This window comes from Lingula anatina, chromosome 2 (genome assembly GCF_051362555.1).
Source record: "Lingula anatina isolate TDL-2025a chromosome 2, LinAna3.0, whole genome shotgun sequence".
Taxonomy (NCBI): Eukaryota; Metazoa; Brachiopoda; class Lingulata; order Lingulida; family Lingulidae; genus Lingula; species Lingula anatina.
The window spans coordinates 43,777,445-43,802,667 of NC_141768.1; the positions used below are offsets into that span (position 1 = coordinate 43,777,445).

Sequence of the window (25,223 nt, forward strand, 5' to 3'; positions counted from 1 at the left end):
GTATCCACCCTTGAAGGTTTCCAGAGGAAGGAAGTCAATTGATATCATTTGGAATGGATACTTCGTCTCAGTAGGTTACAGTGGTGCCAAAGCTTTTTAGTTTGGTGGTTTGTCCTTTAAACACTTACACAAGTGCTTCACAAAGTGATCAATATCTCTTGCCATGTGGGGCCAGTAGAAGCAGTTTTGGGCAAGAGACAAGACTTTGTCTGTTCCCAAGTGCCTATGATTCACGTGTAACTCTTCCAGAACAATTGGATGGAACTCTTTTGGAAGTACAATCTGGTGACTTCTTGTTCCTGATGGGCACCGTGTTACCCGTCTCAAAACACCATCTTCACCAACTGTTAATATCTCCCATCTTTGGAGTAAAGTCTTACATTCAGAAGATAAATGTTTCACGGACCTGTGACTTGCTTTTGTGCCCAATTCTACCAGCTTTTTCACAAATAGATTTTGGATATTCTCTTGACCTTACCTCGGGGCTGGTGGTGCAGATACTGTGGTAACCAGTCTCCATCGATGTCCACCATGTTAACATTCACTGGGATTAAATGGAGAATCCTCCTGGCTATGAACGGCCACCATCTGTAACTGCCGTTCACCAAATTTCAAGTTGGCTAAGTACGAGATTGAAGAGATCAGTTACAGTGGACTCCATCTTGATGCAGAAGATGCAGCCTCATTATGTTACCTCTAAGTTCAGACATGCTGAAAACTTTTCAGAACTGCCGGACATTCGGACCGGCAGTGATGAAAAATTTGCCGGACCGAATGGATTTTTGCCGGACCGAAAATTTTCATTAAATATAGAAGCGTTTCACTTGCTCCTTCAAATCTATTCAGTATTTAATACTATCAACTTTTTAAACATGTTATACACCTTTCAATTAGGAACTGACAGTATTTTTCAATCGAAAAACAACAATAGAATCGAAAGTTTAAAACATTTTATTATTCCCATTGTAAATAACTTCAGGTTCTGTTACAGTTTTGTATGGATTATCTATTCTGACTCATAAACCTCTTAGGAACCCTTCCATCCTTAAAAAGGAACTATTCTCATCATCAGAATAAAAGTCAGATTCAGAATCAGAATCTGCATATTTATACTGATCTCCAACAGTTACATCATCTTCCTGATTTACAACTGTGTCTGTCACATTCTGCACTGCTACTGCCTTGTCATCTCCAACTCTCACATCATCCTCATCATCACTTGCAACTGTGACATCCTGATCTGCAACTGCCTTGTCATCTCCAACTGTCATATCATCATCATCATCACTTGCAACTGTGACTGTCACATCCTGATCTGTTTCAGCCTGATCCATTTGTGATTTTCTTTTCTTGTAATTAGATCTTCTACTTGGTGTCTGGGTGATAAAAAGTACAACTGCATTACTTCACAATTTGCCTTTAAAAAAAATATTATTCAGTTACACATATATTGGTTGAGTTAAAATAAACTATAAGAAAAAAAGCTGTAAGATGGTACTTACCCACCAAAGAGTAATAGCCCCCATGGGATCAAAAGTATCTGGAGTGGCACCCTCCAGTTTAATCTTCAAGAGATTGTTGAGGGTGGCATTACTCAGGCGCTGCCTTCTGTCTGTGAATAGTAGCTTCATATGAGAAAATGACACCTCACAGGAAACTGATGTGGGTGGAAGACTGTGAACAACATCAACCATCTTTAACACATTTGGGAAATCATTCCCCAATGTGTTGAACACCTTGTCCCATTGTAGGGTGGAAATACTATCAAATCTGAAAGAAAAGTTTATACAGTTCTTCAACAACCACATCTGTATAAGTGTAATTGGATCAACATGTGCACAAGAAGTTCTACTTGTCAAATCTAAAACAAAACAATAAGAATTCTTACATCAACTCTGTAAAAAATCATTTTGTGAATTAATTTGTTTTAGTAAAAGTACTTACGTCTTATAAATTACTCCTTTGAGGAACCGCCACTCGGATATTGCTGTGGAAGCAGAAAACGGGAGATAACTACTAAATCTCTCCAAGACACATGGAATTTCTTTGTTGCCAAAACCTGAGAATAGTAATATTGCATTATAACTCTTTGGATTAAATTGAACAATTTAACACTATTGTTATAAATTCTGCAATATCGTATAGTATATCTGTAAAATCCAAAAGATCAGAAGAATTTTCAGAGGACAGTGAAATTTAAATTTTTAATAGAAAGACTAAAAAAACATATCAAGTATTGTTTCTTAAATATTCAGAAATATTGTTCAGTATAATCAAGGCATGCTAGTATAATTAATTCACACATTATTTTTAAATTAGTAATAAAACAAATTGAGCTGAATCAAAAAAAAAAAATCATCAAATATGTAACTGAAAGCAAAAAATGTGAATTGGTAAAAGCAGCTGCATAACTTGACATGCAAAACTTTGAACAAACAAATATATAATATATAATGCTGACATGCAACAAGATAATTTCATCAAATATAAAACAGAAAAACTTAAAAATGCAACAAATAAAGTGAAAACTGAAAGAGAACAAAGTCAATAATCAAAGTTCCTAACTGGAAATGGCATTGGTGTCTTCCTTGTCTGGCCACTTCCTAAAATTGAAGACCTGCAGGTCTTTTACTATGGGATCCCCACTGCCAGCCATGCGATCCGTAATAGCTTGGCACAAGTGTGCCAACATTTTGGCTCTGTACTCCATCTTCGGAGCAGTTCCCATCAGGGCAACACCTCTAAAAGTCCCTGTTGAAAGCATTTCATCGAGCTCTTCCAACTGCCTGCATAAAATCAGTAGATAGTAAATATCATGCAAGCTGACTTTTGCTTTTAAAATTAATTGATTAATTAAAAACACAGCAGACTGAAATGTTCTTAAAGCTTGAACATACCTGGTCTTTAAATCCACCAACTCATCAAGGGTCACTTCAACCCAAATACAAATGTCTGGTATGGTGACATCCTCTCTCTGGAGTTTGAGAGAAAGCTTGCTTAAGACTTCTAAGATTTCCTGAAAAATATGAAGCAAAAGGAAAAACAACTATTTGGAAGTTTGTTAGAGGACAATTTTAAAAGAGCTTTGGGACAAGCCATGATGGTTAATGAGTGCTTTTTAATGCCTGACTGGCTCTATTTAATGTAATTTACTCATAGTATCAAATAGAATGTTAACTAAAGTACCTTCACCAAAAGTAAACATGCAACTACTTCCTTCGACTTCAAAAGCCTGCAGATGCCTTCAGCTTTACTGTTGTCTTGACTGCTGCTTGAGAGCTGTACATCTAAAGCAGAAAAAGATCTCACACATGCAGTGGTGGCCTTCCTCATGTGAGGTATCCATCTAAAAAAAATCATTTTAACTTAAATACCAGAACATGTTAAACATAAATACTTTTAATTCTGTGTTAAATTATATAATTTATAAATTTACATAAATTTCTTTGGCCACTCTTCATAAGAAGAAAAAATTAATTAACTTAATTAAATTAAGGCCAACTTAAACAATTCATTTGACTGTTCCAAGAAGTAGTTTACCTAGTACCACCTGCTCTTGGTGGTATAACCCCATCAATTTGTAGCTCCTTGAAAACCCTTAACAACTGGGCCTTCTGTTTGCCGGATTTATGGTAAAAGTAATAGAGGCAGGTGAGCAGGTTTTGGGTCTAAAAGAGAGGAAACATGTAAAATGAAGCATGTTAAAAATGCTAATTGAAACAAATATTACATACTACTGATAGTTATATAAAGGAGGTAGTATCTGAGGTCACCTTATCGACAATCTTGTAGTTCTTCATAGCATCCTTCAGGGCCAATTCCAGACGGTGAGCAAGACAGTGCCATGTAAATATTTGAGGATGGTCTTTTTTCAACAATGCAGCAACTCCCTTTCGCTTTCCAATCATGTTGCTTGCTCCGTCTGACGTCAGTCCAATAATATTCTCTGATGGCAAGTTGTTTTCATTCAAGACGGACATTGCATGTTCAAATATATGTTGTGAGCAGGTGCTCACAGGAGTGCCTATATGCAAAAAATGTGTCACAACAACCCCCCTGTGGCTGCATCTGACGTACATCGATTCCTGCAAGAATAATTACATATTTATTTCTGATTACATCCTATTGATTGACAAGATAATCAAGATACGACTTATATCTCTTTGCCTGTACATCTGACTGAATGTTTTATAATGCCATGAAAGCAACTTACAGTTGCCAAGTGTCTGAGAAAATCAAGTAACAAATGTTATATGAATACAAAAGGATTTTTAAAAAATAGTTCTGCATTTAGAAAACCTACATACCTGTTCTGTTCCACTCATATCTGTTGAGCCGTCCATCACAATACTATAAACTTTGTTCTCAAATTTGTTTTTGGTACTGTTTCTCATATCATCAGCAATACATTCAACAAACTTTGTGCAGGAGGTTCTATTTAGGTGAGATGTCCCCAGTTTTGTCCCTTTGGCAATATCTAAATTGCAAAGCCATCTGAAAGATAGTCAAAGGTATATTTGTTAAATTGTTTTTATCCTCACAACAAATGAGAATAAAAGCTTAAAAATAAACCATAATTAAGAACATATAAGACTGCCACAATCACCTGAACAAAACTATATTAACAATGGATCATTTAAAAATTAACTTCACCTGTAATCACTGAGGGGCCGACCCATTTTGGCAACAAAATGGGCATTCCTAAATAAGACTTGATACTTCTGCAGTGCACTCTGGTGTAACACCTGCAGAGTCTTGGCAGCAGTGGACTCAGAGGAAGCAAGGCACTTTGGTTGTGAATTGGACAACGATGCCTGTACATGAGCTGATGACTTCTCATGGTCGTCCAAGGCAGACTTACGAAAGTTGCTAGACCCTGAACATAAAAAGAAGATTTATAAGAATATTGTTTCATCAGGGATGAATGTGAATAACTTAGCACTAACTTTGCTGTGACTGCTCCTATTTAAAAAAGATAAATTATGAAGAGGTGTAAACATAATTCACTGTGGCTGTTTCTTTAAGCAAATATTTTGTTTTGTCAACAATGAAAACGAATGCAAATAACTGTCAACAAACTTAACTGTTATTACCTTGCACAAAGGGATTGTTACTCTGACTTCCTTGAGAGCGACAATACGTGCATACCATCTTTCCTGATTCTAACTGTAACCACGGTCTTCCCTCCTGTGAAAAGAACCAACTTTTAACACCGTAAGCTTGGAACTACCGCTGTGAGTTGCCTAAAGTTGAAAGGAGATTTAAAGCTTCCCAAAATTACACCGAATTTGATTAACTACGACTTCAAACCAAAATAAATAAATAAATAAAAACACGTGTTCAGTTCAGTTCATAAACCACCTCTTTCACTTATTTACTAGAAAATTGCAGAGCACTTACTTTCCATCTCTCCTCAAATTTCCTTTCTTTTCTATGTAATTCATATTTTTGGTGGGCTGAACTTAGCTTTGGGTTAACTTTCTTGCCGGGCCTCGCACCCTCCGACCACTTCAAGAATGCAGACATGTTTGACCGTAAATCATCCTCCAAGCAGTGGAGAGTTCCGTAGCTAGGGGAAAACCCCTACATTCGTTTGAAACGGATACTACGATTGGCTAGCGTACATTTGTATGTTATTTGTGACAAGGTGCGATCGACTTTTACCTTTTGTTTAATTAGTAAATGAAAGAAAAACGCTATGGCTTGGATAGAAATTTATTTGTGAGGTACGTCGAGCGCTGACTGTAAATTCAACATGGCGGCTCTTAAAAATCTTGCCGGTCCTTTGGACCGACCAAGTCCAATTTTTTACCGGTCCAGACAAATTTTGCCGGTCATGACCGATCGGACCGACAGTTTCAGCATGTCTGTAAGTTGAGGGTTCAAGTTATAAAAAATAAACTTGGACATTCTCAAACAAAAAAATGTGTGACCTTTCCAAGCCACTGCATTTATCACTTGCATCTAAAAACATTTGTGGTTCACTGTTATATATGTACAGTACTCATCCAAAAACCCAGGACTGTCCTTCCTACAAAAGCACCTTCGAAATAATCGTAAATACCAAACTGTTCTACAAATAATGCAGCATGTCAGAGTAAAATCTCTAAATAGAACTGCCACATATTTTACATAATGACAAAATTACCTTGCTTGGAATAATAATAATGTGAGATATAATAAATCATGTGAATTAAAAGTGAAAATCTTATATCCCGTTCACACTACAATCTGAAATATCCTAATATTTGCAATGCAAATTACAGGTGAAAAATCTGATTCGGTTGTCTGGCCACACACAGCAAAGGGAAACTGAATTGTGCACTGAAAATCCAGATGGAGGTTCCGGTTTGAAGAATCGCGCATGCGCAGAATCTATGAAAACCTTGGGCTATGTCATTGTAGACATGCTGATTCCTCTTCTTTGTTAGGCTTTTTTGGTGCTTATCCTACCTCCATATGTCAATCAAACAAGAAATTTCTTTGTGGGTCCACTGACCTGGCATGTTGCTTTTCTTTCCCGCGAGATTTGCTGGTGCATTCTCGATCAGCCTAAGCTGACCAGCCAAGGAATCAATACACGGTACTCATCACTAGAAATACTCCTTCCCAGCATCTACCCTTGACCAGGTCGTACCCCTCCTGGCCAGCAACATGGTGTTCTTACTCAACATTGGGCCCCAGCCGGTCTAAATACAACCAACGCCCATTCTCCACAGTGATCTTGAGGATGTCTTCCCAGTCACACCCACGAATTCTTGCCACGACTTCTGCTACTTTCCCCAGGAAAGCTGGAGTTGACTTATTCCTTGTTGGAAATCCGAAGTAGGGAGCATCAGTTTCCAGCAATAACCTTTGAGCAGGCATCCACTGTAACATCTCCATTGCTCTCCTACCCCTAGACATATCCATATACCTCCTAAAGATAGCAGTAGCTCCAAATTCGGTATTGGAAAAATATTGTACTCACTTCTCTGCCATCCTCCTGGACCCTGTGAAACATTGACAGTGAATTAATTGATCACTTTTCCCATTCTCAGCCAATCAGGGAATGTTTAAAACATGTCCCCAAACCAGGTTAGTAGCTGAGTCATCCTTGGGCCCTCGACAGTGGAGCACTAGTACCTGGTCTTCTCTTAGCAACGTAAGAGTTCTTTCCAGCACTTCACACTGCGCTTCCCACTGCCATGATGAGGTGGTGAAATCCACACCAATCTCACCCAGAACAGACACTTCCGGGTTGCTGGCTGCCTGTTCAAACTTTGTCCAGCCCTCTTGGTCAAACTCGTGTCTGGGGTGCCAACCCACCGACACCACGGCTCCCTCTGCCTTCAGAGAAGCCACCTCCTCAGCACTTGGATATGTTGCTGGGTCACAGAATATAACAGTAGCCCCGGGAACTGTTATTTCCTTGTCATCCACCTGTCTGGCCTCGATGACATCCTTCAACCCAGCTGTTGCTGATAATTCCAAGTGCTGGCGCACACGATCCACATGAGAATGACTGTCATATCCCACTGGAGGCTTAGGAATAGCCAGCTCTTCATCCTCTTTGTTGGAACATGTGCTCCTATACGCCTCCAGATCCGACGGCCATAACCGACGGCTATCAAGCTCAGCAAGGGTTTTCACAACAGCAGGGATCCAACTCTGAGGGCATACTCGCCTGATAACCCCAGGCCTTGGATAAATTTATCCACACCCTCCTTTCTACGCGGAGGAATCTCCTGATCCCTCTGCTCCATAAAATCACAGGCCTGGCATAACCTGTCCAACTTTGCCTGCATCCCAAACAGCCGAGTTGCGAGAAGGTGAAGAGCTCCAAATCTTCTTATCTCCATTCCCTTGCCGTCAAACACCGGATGAAACACAGGAGGGATGTGTTTAGTCCATGCATGTTTCTCCGTTAAAACGCTATTACATCCAAACATTGGACACATGTTAGGACTCAGCGCACTAGGTCCTGCGCCCACGGCACTGGTAACTCCCCCTTGACTGGAGCAACCACTCTGCCTTTGTCTCTTAGCGTGGGCCCATGTACCCAGCTCCTAGAGACCACTCTTTGAAGGTTTAGTTCCAACCTTGCTCGATGAACTTCCCTTGGAGTCATCCCGTCTGCTCGATGAACTCCCCCTGGAGTCATCCCGTCTCGCCTTGGACACATCTTTACGCTTTCCTTGAAAGTGGGCAATCCCTGACTATGTGCCCCAGTTCAGAACATCTGAAACACCAATCCTCCTCAGACAGAGTTGGACACTTTCGAGCCACATGCCCCACTTTTTTGCACCTGAAACACCTTTTCTCCTCATCCTTCTTGGGAACTTTAGAAGGTACCTTAGGAGGTGCTTCATGCCTTGTTGATTCCTTGGTTTTTTTAACAAACCCTGCCCGACTCTTAGGCCGTGGTTGGTAAGAGCCCTCAGTCTTAGCTGACTTTTCTCGACTCTGTAACGCTACCAAACCACCTGGACTTGGTTTCTTAACAGCCTCCGCGTACGTTAGCTTTTCCCGCAAGTCCATCTCATTACCCCAGCTGGTAAGGGTAGCCCTCGGTGACCTCCTCACCGGACTTGAAGGTGTATCCACCTCCATTGACTCAGTAGGAGTCCTCAGTATACTGTTTGATACTGACCCCGACTCCTCACTCTCCCCTCGCACTACTTCCTCTAACCACAGTGCTCGGAGTCACTATATCCACCCTGTGCTCCAAAGTAGGGTCCTCTTGAAGTCTGACATCTCGATATGTGGCATGCCACGCCTCTCGAGTAACCTTCCCTTTTCTGGGAGTGGCAACCCTGGCAACATGCTCACATACCCAACTGCAGGATTGAAAACCCACAGACAACAGGCCCTTAGCACAATCTTTGTGCCAAGCCTACGCATCTCTCTCCCTAGAGAGTGCCACCTGCTTCAGCAACAGTGCCTCAGCATCCCCCTGCAAGGCCATTCTAACAATACTGGATTGAATAATATTGATGGGCTAACCACTACATGTTTTGTTGAACAAATTGTAAGTTCAAAATTTATATTTCTTAAAATAACTTTATGATCATGCATGTTCTGTAACTACTTGACTAACTTTGATGCATTGATTTCCTCAAACATGTCATCTGACATTGTCTACTTTGGCACAGTTGTCCATTTACATTTCTTAACATTAACTTTTTTACATCAGGTGTATACATTGGGTGTAATGTCAATGTCACGAGTCATAATCATTGAAAACTTGTCCAAAATACAAAACTAATGCAATGAATCATCAACTTCTAAAAGAGCAATGAGGTGTGACATGAGCATTAATATCTTTAAGTGTTAAAAGAAACTGTGCAGAAGGTTTCCTCGTTGAAGTGGTTGCACAGCTTTAAATTAAGAGAAACCAAAGCCAATCATAATTAACATAACATCATATGTCGTCAGTATTTAACAATGAACATCACATGCTCAACAAAGTAACTCACATATAAGTCTCAAGTACCTAATTATCTGTTATGTATACTATACACCATGCATGACCTACTGAGTATGACTGGGATAGACCCACAGATCCATTTGGCATATGTTTGTTCATGAAAATGAGGGATCACCCTCCGATACGAAGCACTTGGGCGTGATATGTCCTGGTACGTTGCTGCAAATGCTCATGCTCCAAGTGCAGTTTCACACTGTGGTTGGAGTTTTTCACAGGTGGTAGCAGGCACTCGATATCGAAGGTTGCCTGATAAGGGCATTATCTATCTTCCTTGGGGATAACCAGACCGTAATCCGCCAGTTTGTCAAAAATTGTTGGAGGTGTATTGTACGCTTTACCTGGGAATCACTATTCCACACTAGTTTCACATGTCCATTCGTGACGATGAAGATCACCTTTATGCTTGAACATTTTGTCGCCTTTTGGGCTGGCTGAGAGGCAGGTATGGCATAAATGTGCAAAACGACAGTTCCTCATGCCACATCCCTGTCTTCCGTAGAAATTCAAGCGCACAGGACGGCCTGAGATGGGGTCTATTTTATTCTGTCTTGGCTGTCTTGTGCTCCTTTGATGTTGTGTAGGGGTTTGTCTGAGCGTAAAAAGTAGCTGCATCAGGAAGACGTTGTCTGTCCCCCATTGGAAACCCTGAACTGCCTGGAGCTTCTGATACTCTGCATCATATTTGAGCAGGGACGTCCAAGTAAAAGTCTGGGCCATACACGCTATTTTCATGACATATCCAATGTAGCTACTGTGTTTCTGACGGGGTCTCTTGTTGAGATGGACATGTTCTCTTAATAACACTGAAAGTAACATATAAAAAGGTAAAATAACTGCACTTGGACCAAATCTCGTATATAGTTCAATCAAGTATAGTACTAAGTAACTTTCTTTACTTTGACACACTTTAAGTGGAACCACTCAATCTCACAATTGTCACTGTCAAAGGCAATCGTGGCATCCAACTCCTCTGGTCCATTGCAAACACAAAATGACTGTGTTGAAGCTGTTTCTATAATCTTAGGTGATGAGTAATATTTACACAGCAATTCAGGGATTACTGCACTGGTGAAAAACTCCCTCGCCTTGCATACCATATTACTCTACATCAAACAGTTCCTTGTAATTCTTTCAATATGAATGTCTCCCTCTGTCCATACCACAAAATCGCAAAACTCAACACCACACGTGTAGCTGTGTTTGGACCTGGAACATATACTGGTGGTGGCGTATGAGATGCAGCCTTCCTCCACTGAGGTATACGCATGAATTGGGATTCTTGGCATATTCTTCAATGGTGTCGTGTCTTGCACAGAATGGGCACTTGATATCCAGAACACCAGCGCCACAGCAATCACACGATGTCTGTCCATCAGGAGATGCACCGATAATGGGATATTGGTATCAGTTCCGAAACCCTAATGATTTAAAACAAAATTCTCCTGACTTTCCTCCAATAATTTCAAGTACTCAGTTCTAGCCTGCTTCTCATGTGTGCAACCCCATCTTGTAGCTGGTGATGTGAAAGATGAAGACTGAAGATAGCAAATGTTCTGAATGAGTGACCAGGATGGAGAATCTGGATTTGAGTGACACACCTGTCTCATTCAGAGATATCTATAGCCTGACACTTGTAATTCTGCCAGCTCTAAAGTTGTGCCACAGTTTGCTGTCAGCTTGATCCTTAGTAGCCTGCTCTACAGCACTGACTTCAGCCGATGTGACAGAGATATCTATAGCCTGACATTTGTCCAACAGATCTGGAAATGAGATATCACCAAAGTCCTTGTTATAGAGTTCAGTCAGTTGAGCTGGTAACTGTTCCCTCAGTGTGGTGGGGATGAAGTCAGTGCTCTGTCCAGGAACAGTACGTAAGATGACAGCTTTTGAATTGATGGTTTTCGGTTTAGAAAAAAGGTCCACAAAGCAGGTGGTACCGTCCGACTTGACCTTTTTCAAAGTGTTTTATCGCCCTCATCTGTCATGAGAATCTTCCACTGCGCTTCACTGGAGGAACACATAACAATTTAGGCATGATACCCTGCCTGTGAAATACTCTTGCCTTAGAAGAAATATATATTCACAGTAAAAAATCTTTTCTAATTCTCTTGCAATGGAAAACATGAAGAGACCATACAAAAAAAAATTACAATAATCTAAATCTGACACTAACAGTTGCATTTGAACTTGATAATAATACGAACAGTCCTTCTTTATCTGAAGTTCCCCATCTACAGTTTCAAGCCTGAATGCAAGATGTATCTTGAAGAGAGGAAGGACATCTGATCTCCAAGAGACCCCAGCTTGCAGTATTCACAAAAGAAAGCCCATTAGGGCTGGCTCCAAACTCAGGGTAGTCTGGGTTGATTAATAGTCCACAGGCCTCCACTTTAAATTCAACATTTAAGGGTGACATATACTTCACATAATCTTTCCTTGGCACATTTCCCTTCTTTATTCCCCATTCTGTTGGTGCACTATGAAAAAACTGGGGATAACACACAGATTTCACAACAGAAATAGAAGGGTTAGTCAAATCAGTGTGCACAACAGAGCACAACTTTGACGCTGTGATGCGGCCGAGTCGATACTATCTCCAGTAAAGTGACTTTGTCTGTTCAACTGTACTCTCTGCTACATAACCTGCCTGAGCCTTAGTTATAGATATAGCAATACCTATTGTACATTGAAGAATGTCCTCTATATTAGCAAAGTCTGGGTTTCTGACTGTACTGAATTCCATGGGTCATTGTCCAAGGAGAGCTTTCGGCCTAAATTTGTGAGCAAACTGGGGATTTATTGCCAATACACTTGCATTACTCACATGAACCTGCAGTTCCTCAAAACAGTTACTCATTTCACTCTTTGTAGGGGACGAAAAATCATTCTTCAGCACCACATTACTGTTCATGTCTTCCATTTTTTTTATTCTTTTTGTCCCAGACTGGAAGTCCATGTCCTGGACATGCTTGTATGGCTCCTTTAGATTACTGGAGGATGAAGCCACAAAGTATGCAGGCACATCAGTAACTGACTTTTCCTTCCTGACTCTAGTCCAGGTTTCCAGTGCAAAAAGCATTGATAAAAACTAAGAGATTTGAAAAATGCCTACTCTTGTGAATGTAAATAAAAACAACATCAAATTGATTTTACAAAGTTATAATCTGAGTTTATTCAAAATGTTTTAATACCTTAAATTTCAACAAGTGAAGACCATTCACTTTTTTGTGTAGGATGTCTTTCGCCCATCCATCCTGGAACAGTTTATAAGCTTTCAGTGACTTATAGTTCCTCATTTCCTCCTTAGAGCATGGTGACTTTTGAAAGATCAGAAAGTGAATTATGTCTACAATGTTCACCTCTGGTCATGAGTCTTTGTTCCTGCTGTTGTGACTTTATTCACAATTATAGTGACTGGCTGTCTTTCCTTGGATATAACACCTCCTTTGAGAGCAGCCTTTGCTGGTATAGTTGCATCTTTATGCTTTTGTGTATCATAGTAAGTATTAACTGATGGTAAAATAACCTGCTCTTCTACCTTGCTCCCAGGCGTCATTATGTCATCATTAACAAAATCTACTTATGTCCTACTCAACTTTCAGCCAATTCTCTTCTATTTTCAACCTTTTCTTTTCCAGTGCTAACCGTTCCTCCTCTATTATAACCAAATGATTTTCTGTTTTGGCTTTCTCTGCCATCCAGCAAGATCTGTCCCCAACTCTTTTAGCCTTGACTTGGGTAGGACGTGCTTGTTTGGAGGCAGGCTGTTATACTCCCTCCTCTTTGTGCATTGAAGAATTCATTCTTTGTTTTTTGTTTTTTTTTTTGTTTTTTTTTTTGTTTTTTTTTCATTCCAAATACAAAGCCAGAAGATATGTCAGACACTTCAACCATGGACGTTTTTGCCCCCCCAATTTCCCACTCCCCCCTGACACACACTTTCAATTTCCATCAATATGCATATGATTTTTAGAAGTATAAGTAAAGACAATTAGTCAGTCTTTTATTATATAATATTCAGATCACCTTAATGTCAAGGTCCTCTCATGATTACATCAAAAGTTGCAACATCAGTGTTATCTGACATTGTTGTTGTCTGACTGATAAGGGTTTTCTTTTCTCTGATTGGTCAGGAATAGTGATGAAGTCTTTGGTCAATATTATGATTAGTGATTATGTCACAGGTCAACATTTACAGACCTTGGATTAACTGATATAAAATCATAGTCTATGCCAATATATAATATATGCAAAGTATATTGCACTTAGTTTATCAATATGTTACCTTCATGTTAACAATGCAAAGCACTAGTTGGTTCATCACTTGAACTCCATAAACAACACTAATAATAATAGAATTTAGCTGTTGATAGCTTAGTGATACCTAGCTTTGGGCAGAACCTCAGCAGCAAGAATATCACATCTCAGATACACTTTTCAGCTAATGTTGCTTTGAAATAATCTTAAATCTGGTGAAAATTTAGTTATAATGTCTAATTTTTAATTATTAATATAGATGTAAGTTAAAGCTGTATATTAAAACAAGCGAGTTTTGGTTTGGTCCATTAGACAAAAATGTGTGGGTTATGATATTTATTTTGTACCAAAAAAATAAAGAAAATAAAAACACTATTATAATCATCTGAACTGTCCCTTTTATTCTGTTAAATATAGGGCAGTGACATATGTCACATTGCATAAATGTCATTTTTATCACATCTATGATAATGGATAACACTTCCACAAAAAGTATCGGAATAGAAACTACTACTTGAAGGCACCTTCACCCACAACTACGAATGTACAAACAACAGAACTGTGCCAATGTAGAAACAAACAAAATGTACAAAGAAAAGTGAAAAAAAGAAAAGAAAAAAGCACATCATCTCCATACTTTTATACAAAAGTACTGGTCCTCTAATTCTTTGTAGTATATTAAACAAAAATATAACGGATATATTATTAAGTATCTACACTTGAAAACAAATATTACAGTAGTTACAAATAAGTAGTATAGGCAGAACACTTGTAGACTTAACACAAATCCCATATCCATAACAAAAAAATATTTATTTGTTAAAATTCTCTTGAACAATATTGTGTATATTTGTTTTAATTGTCTAAATGCATGTGGTGCAGTGCTTAAATATAATAAACTTAGTGACATACTATTAATAAAACAAAAAATAGAGATTTTAAGTGCATATTAAACTTATAATACAACATGAGATTTTTTAAATTATCATTTAATCAGACAAGTTATGAGATTATGAAAAAAGAAACGTGTCTGGCATAGATAAAAATTTCAGGCCCCATGATAAGCTCTTGTAATACCCTGCATTATTATATTGCTTCAAAATGCTCTGAGATTTTTAAAGAATTATTATTGCTACAATACATCACAACTCTCCTGAATACTGTTACTGAGGTGTGTTTTCCAAAAATTCTGAAACCAGATATTCCTCTGCATATATTCTTATAATGGACCCCTAAATAAGTAAAACTGCTATTCACCGGTATATGGGCAATAACCCCATAACTCTCAATTGTCCTAGAATCCAAATCACCAAATTCTGGCTTTTTACATACTTGCTTTAAGATCAGGAATTAAGTCTTGATTTAAAAAAAAAATGTACAAAGAATGTAAAGTAAATTGTAGATAAAGACAAATGCACCGTATGAGAGATGCACCATTTCACAGTTGCATTTGTCTACGAAAGAGCCCTGACCTCTTCTTCACTAATATGTGATCAATCTGTATAAGACTTCAGTTGAGTTGTAAGTCCACAGTAAATTTCTGTTCTACAGCTGCAAATCCCTGGCACCAGATGAAGGCTTGCACACGTAGAATGTCGGCTCCCCCTTGTATTTGCTCTGGGATAAAGAGATAGTGGGTAGTACACATGTAGGATTGTTAACAGATAGATTTGATTACAAAAGGCGAGACATGATTCAAATTCCCAATTCTAAACATCTTTGCATACTTTTAGTTCTGACGAATAACTATTATCATGACATTTATCCAACATTACCTACAAAGCTATTGTGAGAAATAATTCAAATTTAATGTATGCTGTGCAACATAAAGGCCACAGAAAGAGGTGATTTTAATTCTCATTTCTAATTATCTTTGCACACTCAAGCTCAAACTGATATGGAAATTTATATTATATAATCATATTATAAACCTTAACTAAATTTTTATCTCCTGATACCATTAGACTAAAATGGGTTTTGATTCACATTTTATCTGTTCCATACAGTATACAAGGCTACTGAAAGAATGAAAGTGATACAATTTTAATTCTCATTTCTACGCATACCTTTATATTCTGCATTGTTTTCTCTGCTGCATCAGACTTGACCAAGGTCACTGTGCAGCCTCCAAACCCACCCCCGGTCATCCGGGAACCATACACACCGTCCACTTCCAAGGCTGCTTCAACCAGCTGGTCCAGTTCTGGACATGAGACCTCATAATCATCTCTAAAATGTAAAACGTTGTGAGAAAACATTATTACAGACAAATGATAATAAACCACTGAAGAAGTAATTTGGTACATTTTTAGATATTTACATTATTTTCTTTTTACTTTTTGATTCCTGATTTAAAAACAAGTACAGTGTGTGTGTGTATTTCAGCCAATTATCAGACAAATCGGGGGACAAAACAAAGTATGAAACAATGAGATATAAATAGATAAAATGTGATAAAAAACGATGCAACTAATCAAAAGAAAATACCAGTTTTGTGGAAAGTATCATCAGGGTTACCAATACACCAAATACGATAGAATTCTGGTGAAGTTGCTAAAACAGCTAACCTCAGAGAAATGTGACTTTCAACCATCAGCTTGCCGAACAAAACAAAGTCTCCATTCTCCAATGCCTGGGCGCCCTCTTCAGTTCTGAGGTTCTCTTGGATCACGTGTCTGGCTCTACGGAAGACCACTTTGTCAAGCTCGTTCTTTGCAGCTATAAAGCATAATTATTAGAAATACTAGTAGCATGCTAAGTAAATTTTTGTCTCTTTATTCAGATTTGTCAAGAAATAATCCGTAACATTACTGAGATTAATTTCCATTTAAAGTATTTTCAATAACATTTTCCCTCGAGCCACAACTTCATACTTTTCCTGTGGTTAGTAATGACACAGGTCATGATGTAACTGAGATATCTAACCGTTTAAAGTATTTCCAAAAAGTTGAAATTTTCCAAGGCCACAGCTTATTAAAAGGATCAAATTAAATTATTTGACTGGTTTTCTAACTCGGATATCACACAAAACATATTATCCTTTTCAATATTTCTTCTTTTCAATGTTGTTTGGTTCAGTGGACTAGTGCTATTTCCTTTTTGGTAACCAAATATCTTGTAATTATCAGCCAAATCATTTATCTTGAGTTAAGGCAGTTACCATTTAGTAATGAGGTGACGTCAAGAATGTATTACCACTTCAGATGTTATCATGACTAAATGTTACACCAGTTGACTTAGTGATAATGAGTTGATAATTGAAAATGATGAAATTATTGGCAATAAATGAAAAATATCACCTTGAATGATTCACAAACACAAATCACAAACTAATTTTTCAATCAAAAAATGTATATCTCCAGTTTTTGATCCTCACATTCAAGATCTTCCATGGTGGCATCCCTGAGGCTCTTCTTCCCCATCTTCTCAGCTGCTACTCCACACTGAGTTTTCCTTGTGGAGTACTCGCTGCCTGTCAGCTCATGGCGAACATTGGAATTAGTCACCAGGACAGTCAGGTTGGAATCTTTTAGCGGAACCAACTTTGACTCCAAATGTCTTCATGCAGGAGAGACAAAAAATATTTTATTATGCATGGAGGTGTTTGGGAGAAAAAATGATTGAAATTGATTTCAAAGGATATTACATTGAGTATATAGTATCATATCCTGTAGATATTTCTCATATATATTCAAAACATGCATGTGTCAAATGTTTAGTACACACTCACTAAGCTTGAAGCTATTAGCAGATATTTCTTATTATAATATTCAAGGTCAATCAATTTTGGGTCACATAATATCAAACAACATAGTATTTTAATACGATTGACTTTAAACATGTAATACATTAAACATGTAACACGCATACCTACAATCTATCAACAAAGCATGCCCTTCCTTGGCCATCATAGACACAAACTGATCCATGATTCCACAGGGAAGGCCTGCAAAATCATTCTCAGCCTTCTGACATGCTAAGGCTTTGGCTTTTTGGTCCATGTGGTTTGTGGAGGGGGAGAGCTGGTCAAGGAAAATGTATGTGGAGACCAGGAGAGCTGCAGAGCTGGACACTCCTCCACCCAGAGGCACTGAGCTGTGGATTATGGCATCAAATCCACTGAGATTTCCTGTAAAAATATCGTTTTAGTTGTTTTTAGTTCTCAGTTGCAATTAATTTTAAATATATATATATATTCTCTACTGAATGTTAAGACTCCATTAATTAATTTACTACTAGTTTCTTTGAGACCAAATACTTTGACTTCAGTAGCTGAGATTTCCCCACGATATAAAATTTAATTTAAACACTATTACAACTATGTACATATATGATCATTGTAAGTTGATAAGAAGCTGTTCAGTATATTGTTTTACATGCAATATCTTTAATATGAAAGTACAGTCACTTCACCAAAGGTAGGTATAGTATATCATGCAGGTGCTTAACTATATAAATACACATTAAGAATAATAGCAACCTTCCTAGCCTATCACGTACAGATTTAAATATAGTTCAATCAATTAATCCAACAAATCTATTCACTTTCTGCATAATAAAATGCAGGAGTGGAAGCAGATTGCACTTCTTTGCCAATAAATTATATTCAGATATAACCAGTTTTTATTTCATAAAATTACAAAATGATTTTAAAAATTCTAACAAAACTAAGGTTGGTTTTATTTCTGCAATATGAAGGGGAGGGAATAATAAACAGAACTTTACCTTTAAAATGGGATATAACTCCTTTGACATAATTTGCCCATAAAGGTTTCCCCCTCTGTAGTGGGTTGTCCTTTGTGGGCACAGGGAATGATATAGACTTTGGCTCATCTGCATGTTCTTGTGTGGTCACAATATTTATAATGCCTTTCTCAGTTTTGCTGCCAACAAATAAGGTAACCAGAGGTAAGGCCTAAAAAGAAGTTGTGAATAAATAAATGTTAATATTAATAATTATGAGATGGCTTAAATGTTATTTTTACTTAAATTTGCTTTTAATTAACAGTAATTTTATTTACAGATACATAAAAAGCCAGCGTCAATTCCCACTTACACATATAAACACTTCAACTAGCTTCTTATGCAACCAAAATAAAATTGACATTCCAAGTCATAAACAAAATATCTAGTTCAGCCATAAAATAGCTTTAAAGCTGCACCTTCACATTTCTGGGCGTAAATTGACCCATTTATCTGTTCCTCCAGTTCATAAAGGTCAGCGAAATGATGAGTACTGCACGCCCATTGCATAAGTATTGCTCTTACTCCAATGTACTAGTAAATGTATGTGCCCACAACTGCATTTCTATTCAAATGAGACTACTGAGGGATATTTATAGTGCAGAGGACAACCAGAATATATATATATATCTCCATTCTACTATCATTTTACGGGAAATATGAAATAATGTCCTTTTGTATTTCTCTAGGCAATACAATATGAAACAATATGTTGGTGTTTGTTTGAGTTTCGCTGCAAACATTTGACTTAAGATGCATCTTTAATTTATTTGTTGCCATGCTTTACAAGTTTTTTTTTTCTAAATGTTTTAAATCTTTCTTTTTTCACAAGGAATAAAGATCACATTCTATTTAGGCAGCATGTTTTGTATCATGTGGCACATGTATATTTAGTTCTCTAATGCAAGGTAATGCATACTTCATAAAAAGATTAATGGTACGTCTGCCTTTTTATAGACTGGTAAAGTCGGTTATGTTAGAGCCATACGTATAATTCATTAATTTACTATACAGTATACATGCTTTCCTACATGTGTATTATAACCACCCTGGGTTTCAGTGGCTACTCTATAGCGGATGTCAGGGTCAATTCCTATTAAAACTTTTGTTCTTTGTAAAAAATAAAACTATTGTTCTACGTACATAGATCCAGCTCTGCAGGGACTCTAGCTGAATGCAATCAGATTAACAGATTAACAAACCCCTTCTTGTTTCCAACTTACTTGTCTAATCAGGGATCGATGACAGAGAAGAAATGTCAAAGTTTCAAGCCAAAAAGGGGGGGGGGGGTATATTTAAGGAGGAATTAAAGAAAGTGATAAAATCAATGAAGGATGCGAAGGCAACTGCACTAGATGAACTACCAGCAGAAGCGCTTAAAAGCCCTTGATGAGGATTATATTGATGTTAACATTATAACCTATTTGTGTAACACCATCTACAGCAGTGGAATAATCCTAACTGAAATGAAACACTCAATATTTGTGACTCTTGAAGAAACTAAAGCCCAACATTGTACTGAATTAAGAACAATAATTTTAATGAGTTATAATATTAAAAGTTTTTATTGAAAGTAATACAGCAAAGAATAGCAGACAAAATTAAATCTAAGAAAATTAACTATTTTTGACCACATCATAAGAAAAGATTATTTGCAGTGGTTGCTACTGAAAGGAAAGTTAAATTGGAAAAGACCAAGAACAACATGGATGGACAACATAAAAGAATGGACTTATCAAAAATAATAATAATAATAATAATAATATTTATTTCTTAAAACCGCACTACACTAGCGTCTCAGTGCTGTTTACAGGTAAAATTATTAGGATTACAACTTATTATATATATAATAAAAGCTAAGGTTAAAAAAAAAAAACAATTAAAATAATTAAAACTTTTTTCTGATAAAATGAGAAGATATTAATTAAAATACTGTGCAAATAAGAATGTTTTTAAATCTTTTTTAAAAACCTCAACACTGTCAATAGTCCGAATGTGTGAGGGTAATTGATTCCATAAAATTGGTGCTGAAATTGAAAATGCCCTGTGGCCGTAGGTTTTGGTTGTTTTTTATTATCATTTCTGATAAAACAAGGAGTGGAGGTGGATCTGGTAGACCTGGTGAGACTGGGTGTACTTGGATGTAGCATCGAGTTAAAATATGAGGGGCATTCACCTCTAGTGAATTTAAAAACAAACAACAGTAATTTAAAAACAATTCTCTGTCGTACAGGAAGCCAATATAGTTCGAATAAAATGGGTGAAATGTTTGATCTGAGAGGGATTTTGGTCAGTAGTCGTGCTGCAGCATTTTGGACAGATTGCAATTTTTCAATTTGATAGGTAGGAAGACCATACAGTAAACTGTTTCCGTAGTCAAGATGTGAAGTTATAAAGGCATGGACAAGCCTCTCCATTTGACTTTTATCAAGGATGTGGGATAGTTTGGAAATTTTTTTAAGACCATAGAAAGCGGCTTTGCATTTTTTGCTGATGTCGGCAGCCATATCGCACCTATTATCAAAAATTACTCCAAGGTTTTTAACCTCATCTTTTACCGTGACTGTACTGTTTCCAATTTCTAATAGTTCTAGTTTTTCCGCATCCTTAGAAAAACGAAATATAGTGAAAGTATACTAATGACACAAGATATTGTACACAGGCATGGCGATCCTCGACAGCCAACCTGCTGATCATGAGAGTCATATGGAGAATGGATGGCACCCAATGATGATGACATTATATTAATATATTAAAAAATAAATATAGCTAAAACATATAATACCAATACAGGCAAATACATCATCTGTCTTCCTTCATGTAGAAATACATTACTAATTATTTCATGTCATATTACATATGTGGGCATATCAACTAATCTTAATAAAATTTTCATTGCTGCCAATCTCTGGACTACTGCTGCAGGGAAATAACAACCCATATAAATTGAATTTACAACATATAGATATTTTTCATCATAATCTGATCTCATGAAGATTTAACATACATAGAGTTTCTCCACTACACTCTGAACCTACTCTCCCATTTTCTGGTTTCAAACCAGCACACTGAAGCATGTGGGTTGCAGCATTTGAACCAATAGATAGGGCAAGATTTAACAGCATGCTTTAAATATCCCCATGTGAATGTTGCAGTCAATTTTCACAACCATTATTGAAGATTTAAAACACTTGTAGCATGGGAACATTTGCCCAGAACTTTTTGATTACACAGGCCCGTAGCCAGGGGGGTTCGAAAGAACCCCCCTTTTGCAGGGAATAGGTCCCCTCTGGGTGAAGTTTAATTAAGGTACATGAAAGTTTCATGGTAAAAGGTCCACTTTTTCAGAAAAAGAACCCCCCCTTTTGAAATTTCTGGCTACGGGCCTGTTACAACTTGGTGCCCTTTTGAAATTTCTGGCTACGGGCCTGTTACAACTTGGTGAACCTCAGTTTTTAGGGCGTAAATGTATTTATAGTGGCCTGGGTGTGGATTACACATATGATATAATCAAATTACAGCTGGTTATTTAAGTGAGCAGCTGGGAATTCAATATACCTGTCTGACTGACCAGCAGTCTAGCACACTGAACTGGCCTAAATATAAAGGCTTGACCTGGTCACTGCTGTGATATTCTGCACAAATACAGTTGCCCAATGTTCACTGTCTGGTGAAAATCTGGTGCAAGTATCCAAAGTTTGTTGGTGTGTGTCATAATTAACATGTAACAATATAACTGTATTGCCTGTATTACAAGAAATTAAAAAGATTAATTAAATTTGTGCCTGGGTTTATTTAAGATATTATAATACCTAACTGTCTACTTATTCATGATGAATTGTTATGGTATCGAGCTCTTAACCTTTTGAAAATTGTTTTTTACTACGTACTGTGGAGACAATGGCAGACTCACATATGTCTGCAGTCCCTTAATTGTGCCAGAAGTAAAGGATATTAATGCAAACTAGAAAAGTACTCAGAAAGTGAAGACCTTCAAAGCAGCTCAATTCTCATTAATATTAATTAACTGTTAGTTATTTATCTTAACTATCATTACTGATTAGCTATTAATTATCTACTCCATTAGCTAAATTATCATTATTTATCTATTAAATCATCAGTTATTAATTATAAGTTTATGGATAATAATCTCCTATAAACACTGTGCACAATAGATTAACATTGTTTATTTTTTATTATTTATTAATTTAACAGACACTTCTTGATTTGCTAAAATCCTAATAAGATTCAAGTTTATTAACTGTAAAAATAAATATATTTTCTTCACTGGTGCTGTTTTTATATTCATTTAAAGTGTGACTGAAGTGGCAATGAAACTAACTGCTACTTAAACTAGAGGCCCTTCCAAAGGAGATGAGGTATAGAATTTGTTTAAATGTCATGCTTGCCCTACCTATATATATATATCAAGTATACATATAGAGACCGTCTATGACGGCAACATCTTGGAATACATTAGCATTTATCCTAGATTAATGAATGAATGCCTGTCTGAAAACAGCAAGAGGAGACAGATAAATGGTTATTTCTTTGACCTTTGAAATGTGCCTTTGAAATGTGTGGGTTGGCATGAATACCCTGTTCATTGATGACTTTCTTTGAAGCATGATAAACAAAATTCCATGTTAGAGGGCACTCAGAACAAGTTGGTCCCCAGACTAAATATGGCCGACTCACTTAAAAGCAGTGCCAACTAATTCCCTGCTGACATCTAACAGGATCGGTCCATCTCCATGGGGTTTCCTGCTGAATTGCTTTCAGCTTAGTGGCTAAGATGTCTGGGATGCCTACGTAAGCTGCTGTAGGATAGTTAATTACCCCCTAACAGCTTCAGTAGGCGTGACAGACATCTAGGCCGCTTAAGTTAATTGCAATGAAGCGAGAATCCCCAAGGATTTGATTTAAAGTTAGTACGATAACTCTGGGAATGGTCTCTTAGTCTGTTAGATCTGTTAGACCATCAGGGGTTTAAGCAGCTCTGCTTTCAAGTGGGGTCAGCCATATTTAGTCCGCAGATATGTCCGCATATCATCTGTTCTGAATGTGCTCTTATATAACATTTACTCCTAAAGGCAAATAGTGCCAGTACTGAGTAGGTAAGGTGCGTTAAGGGATATAAGTATGGCTTATCTAAAAGTTAAAGGAAGCAAATTGCATAAGGTGCACTAAGGGCTTAAACGTGGCTTATCTACAAGTTAAAGGCAGCTGATTAGATAACAATTTACTATACCGAAGCTACGCAATATATGTATCCCTTATTTCAGTCCAAAATTTCAAATTAAGGATTTGAACCAAAGTTTAAGAATATGGCTCTAAGTATGGCAAATATAAAAAACGCTTGTTAAGAAAACTGATACAGAATTTTCTTTTTAAAGATAATTTTAAAGACAAAAATTTGTGAAATAATCATAAATGTCGCTTTTATATTTGAATTCACCCACACTTGATGCTGGAATGTCAAAATGAAACCACAAGGATGTTATCAGTGTGGTTAATTATTTTGTTTGAGTACAAGTACTTGTCTAGACATTCCAGGCTCACACGCTGATGTCTAAAACATGTAGATCTAAAACTACATGTATTTACTCTTATTGGAGCAGAGGAAAATATTAAAAACCTTTCATGGCAATTGATACTAGATTTGTTTTTGATCACTTGCCAAGTTGGGTAGAGTCAATTTGTTTGTGTGTGTGTGTGTGTGTGTGAGGTATTACATTGGCAATGGTCAGGTTTGGCAATCAAAAAGTCAGTCATGTACTCTCGGAATGAAGTAGTCATTTCTCTTCATTCAACAGCTAGTATTGAAGAATTGTTGCCTTTAAAAAAACAGTGATGTTCAGCTTTTTCAACCGTTAATAAAACACTAACTGAATAATAAACAGAATTATCATTCATAATATTCATTTACCACTTGGCAACAAGGCCTCAGACTAGAGGCATTTATTTTATCCTTTGCGCTGTACACATGCCGATGGAAGCCCTAGTAAAGGACAGCCTTTTAAACCACTTTTTAAAAATTATTTTTGATGTATAAATTAATATTTGGGTATATATGACAAATAAATGAGAATTAGAGTACTTTGATTAAGACGGAACAATCTGACTTGGGAGCGACGGCTCAATTTTCGGACAAGACGAGGATGTACGTTTTAATTCCTTGATAATTTTTTTAATGCACAGTGGAAATACACTGTTGATGGTGTCTTCCATCGACATGACAGTTTTAACAATATTTCATGTCTATAACTAAATTTTAACTTAGCATTATTGGGGAAACCTACCATCGGAAAAACAAATCCCTCATTATAGTCGGTGTGTTCTCCTATCAGGTTTACTCTTCCAGGCGCACATGCAGCTAACGTTGGCTTGTATCCATAAAACCTCTCAAACTGACTCGTCGCATTTTTCAGTAATTCTTCCACTTTCGGAATCGGTTGTCCACTTCCACATGCCATAACGTTGCAAAAATCTGTTCTGTTCTGGTTTTCCAAGTTCTTTTCAGTTATGATTTTTTTCGAAATCTCTCCGTTTTTAGATGACACACCTCTTGGTTTCTCGATCCCTTTTGTTTATGTCTAGTATCGGATGTTGGAAAGTGTGGCGTAAATGCCGCGTGGCAAAAGATTTGATTTAATCACCATTCTATTAAAACTGTGTACACGTGAAAGGTTAAATGATTAAAATGTTAACATCATTTTAATTTATAACCGCCAAAATCTGTATGATTTTTTAC

At 37.2% G+C, this 25,223-nt stretch overlaps 1 protein-coding gene across 1 annotated transcript; it reads right to left on the reverse strand.

The window, feature by feature from the left end:
* Positions 1 to 14,107: 14,107 nt before the first annotated feature.
* On the reverse strand, positions 14,108 to 25,082 carry LOC106177621 (galactokinase). The gene is made up of 7 exons (XM_013560459.2): positions 24,772 to 25,082; positions 18,452 to 18,641; positions 17,597 to 17,855; positions 17,103 to 17,284; positions 16,294 to 16,444; positions 15,793 to 15,955; positions 14,108 to 15,343 (listed from the first exon to the last, which is right to left on the reverse strand). Exons 1-7 carry the CDS (start codon positions 24,943 to 24,945, stop codon positions 15,272 to 15,274), a joined length of 1,191 nt encoding a protein of 396 aa, XP_013415913.2. The 5' UTR covers positions 24,946 to 25,082; the 3' UTR covers positions 14,108 to 15,271.
* Positions 25,083 to 25,223: the final 141 nt, after the last annotated feature.

What these genes read in the sequence shown, in the direction of transcription:
- LOC106177621 (XM_013560459.2), bottom strand. Translation starts at nt 24,945, where the DNA reads ATGGCATGTGGAAGTGGACAACCGATTCCGAAAGTGGAAGAATTACTG. An exon ending in AGGGATTTGTTTTTCCGATG is followed by an intron (nt 18,642 to 24,771) that starts GTAGGTTTCCCC and finishes ACTTCTTTTTAG; the next exon opens with GCCTTACCTCTGGTTACCTT. An exon ending in AGTTATATCCCATTTTAAAG is followed by an intron (nt 17,856 to 18,451) that starts GTAAAGTTCTGT and finishes ATATTTTTACAG; the next exon opens with GAAATCTCAGTGGATTTGAT.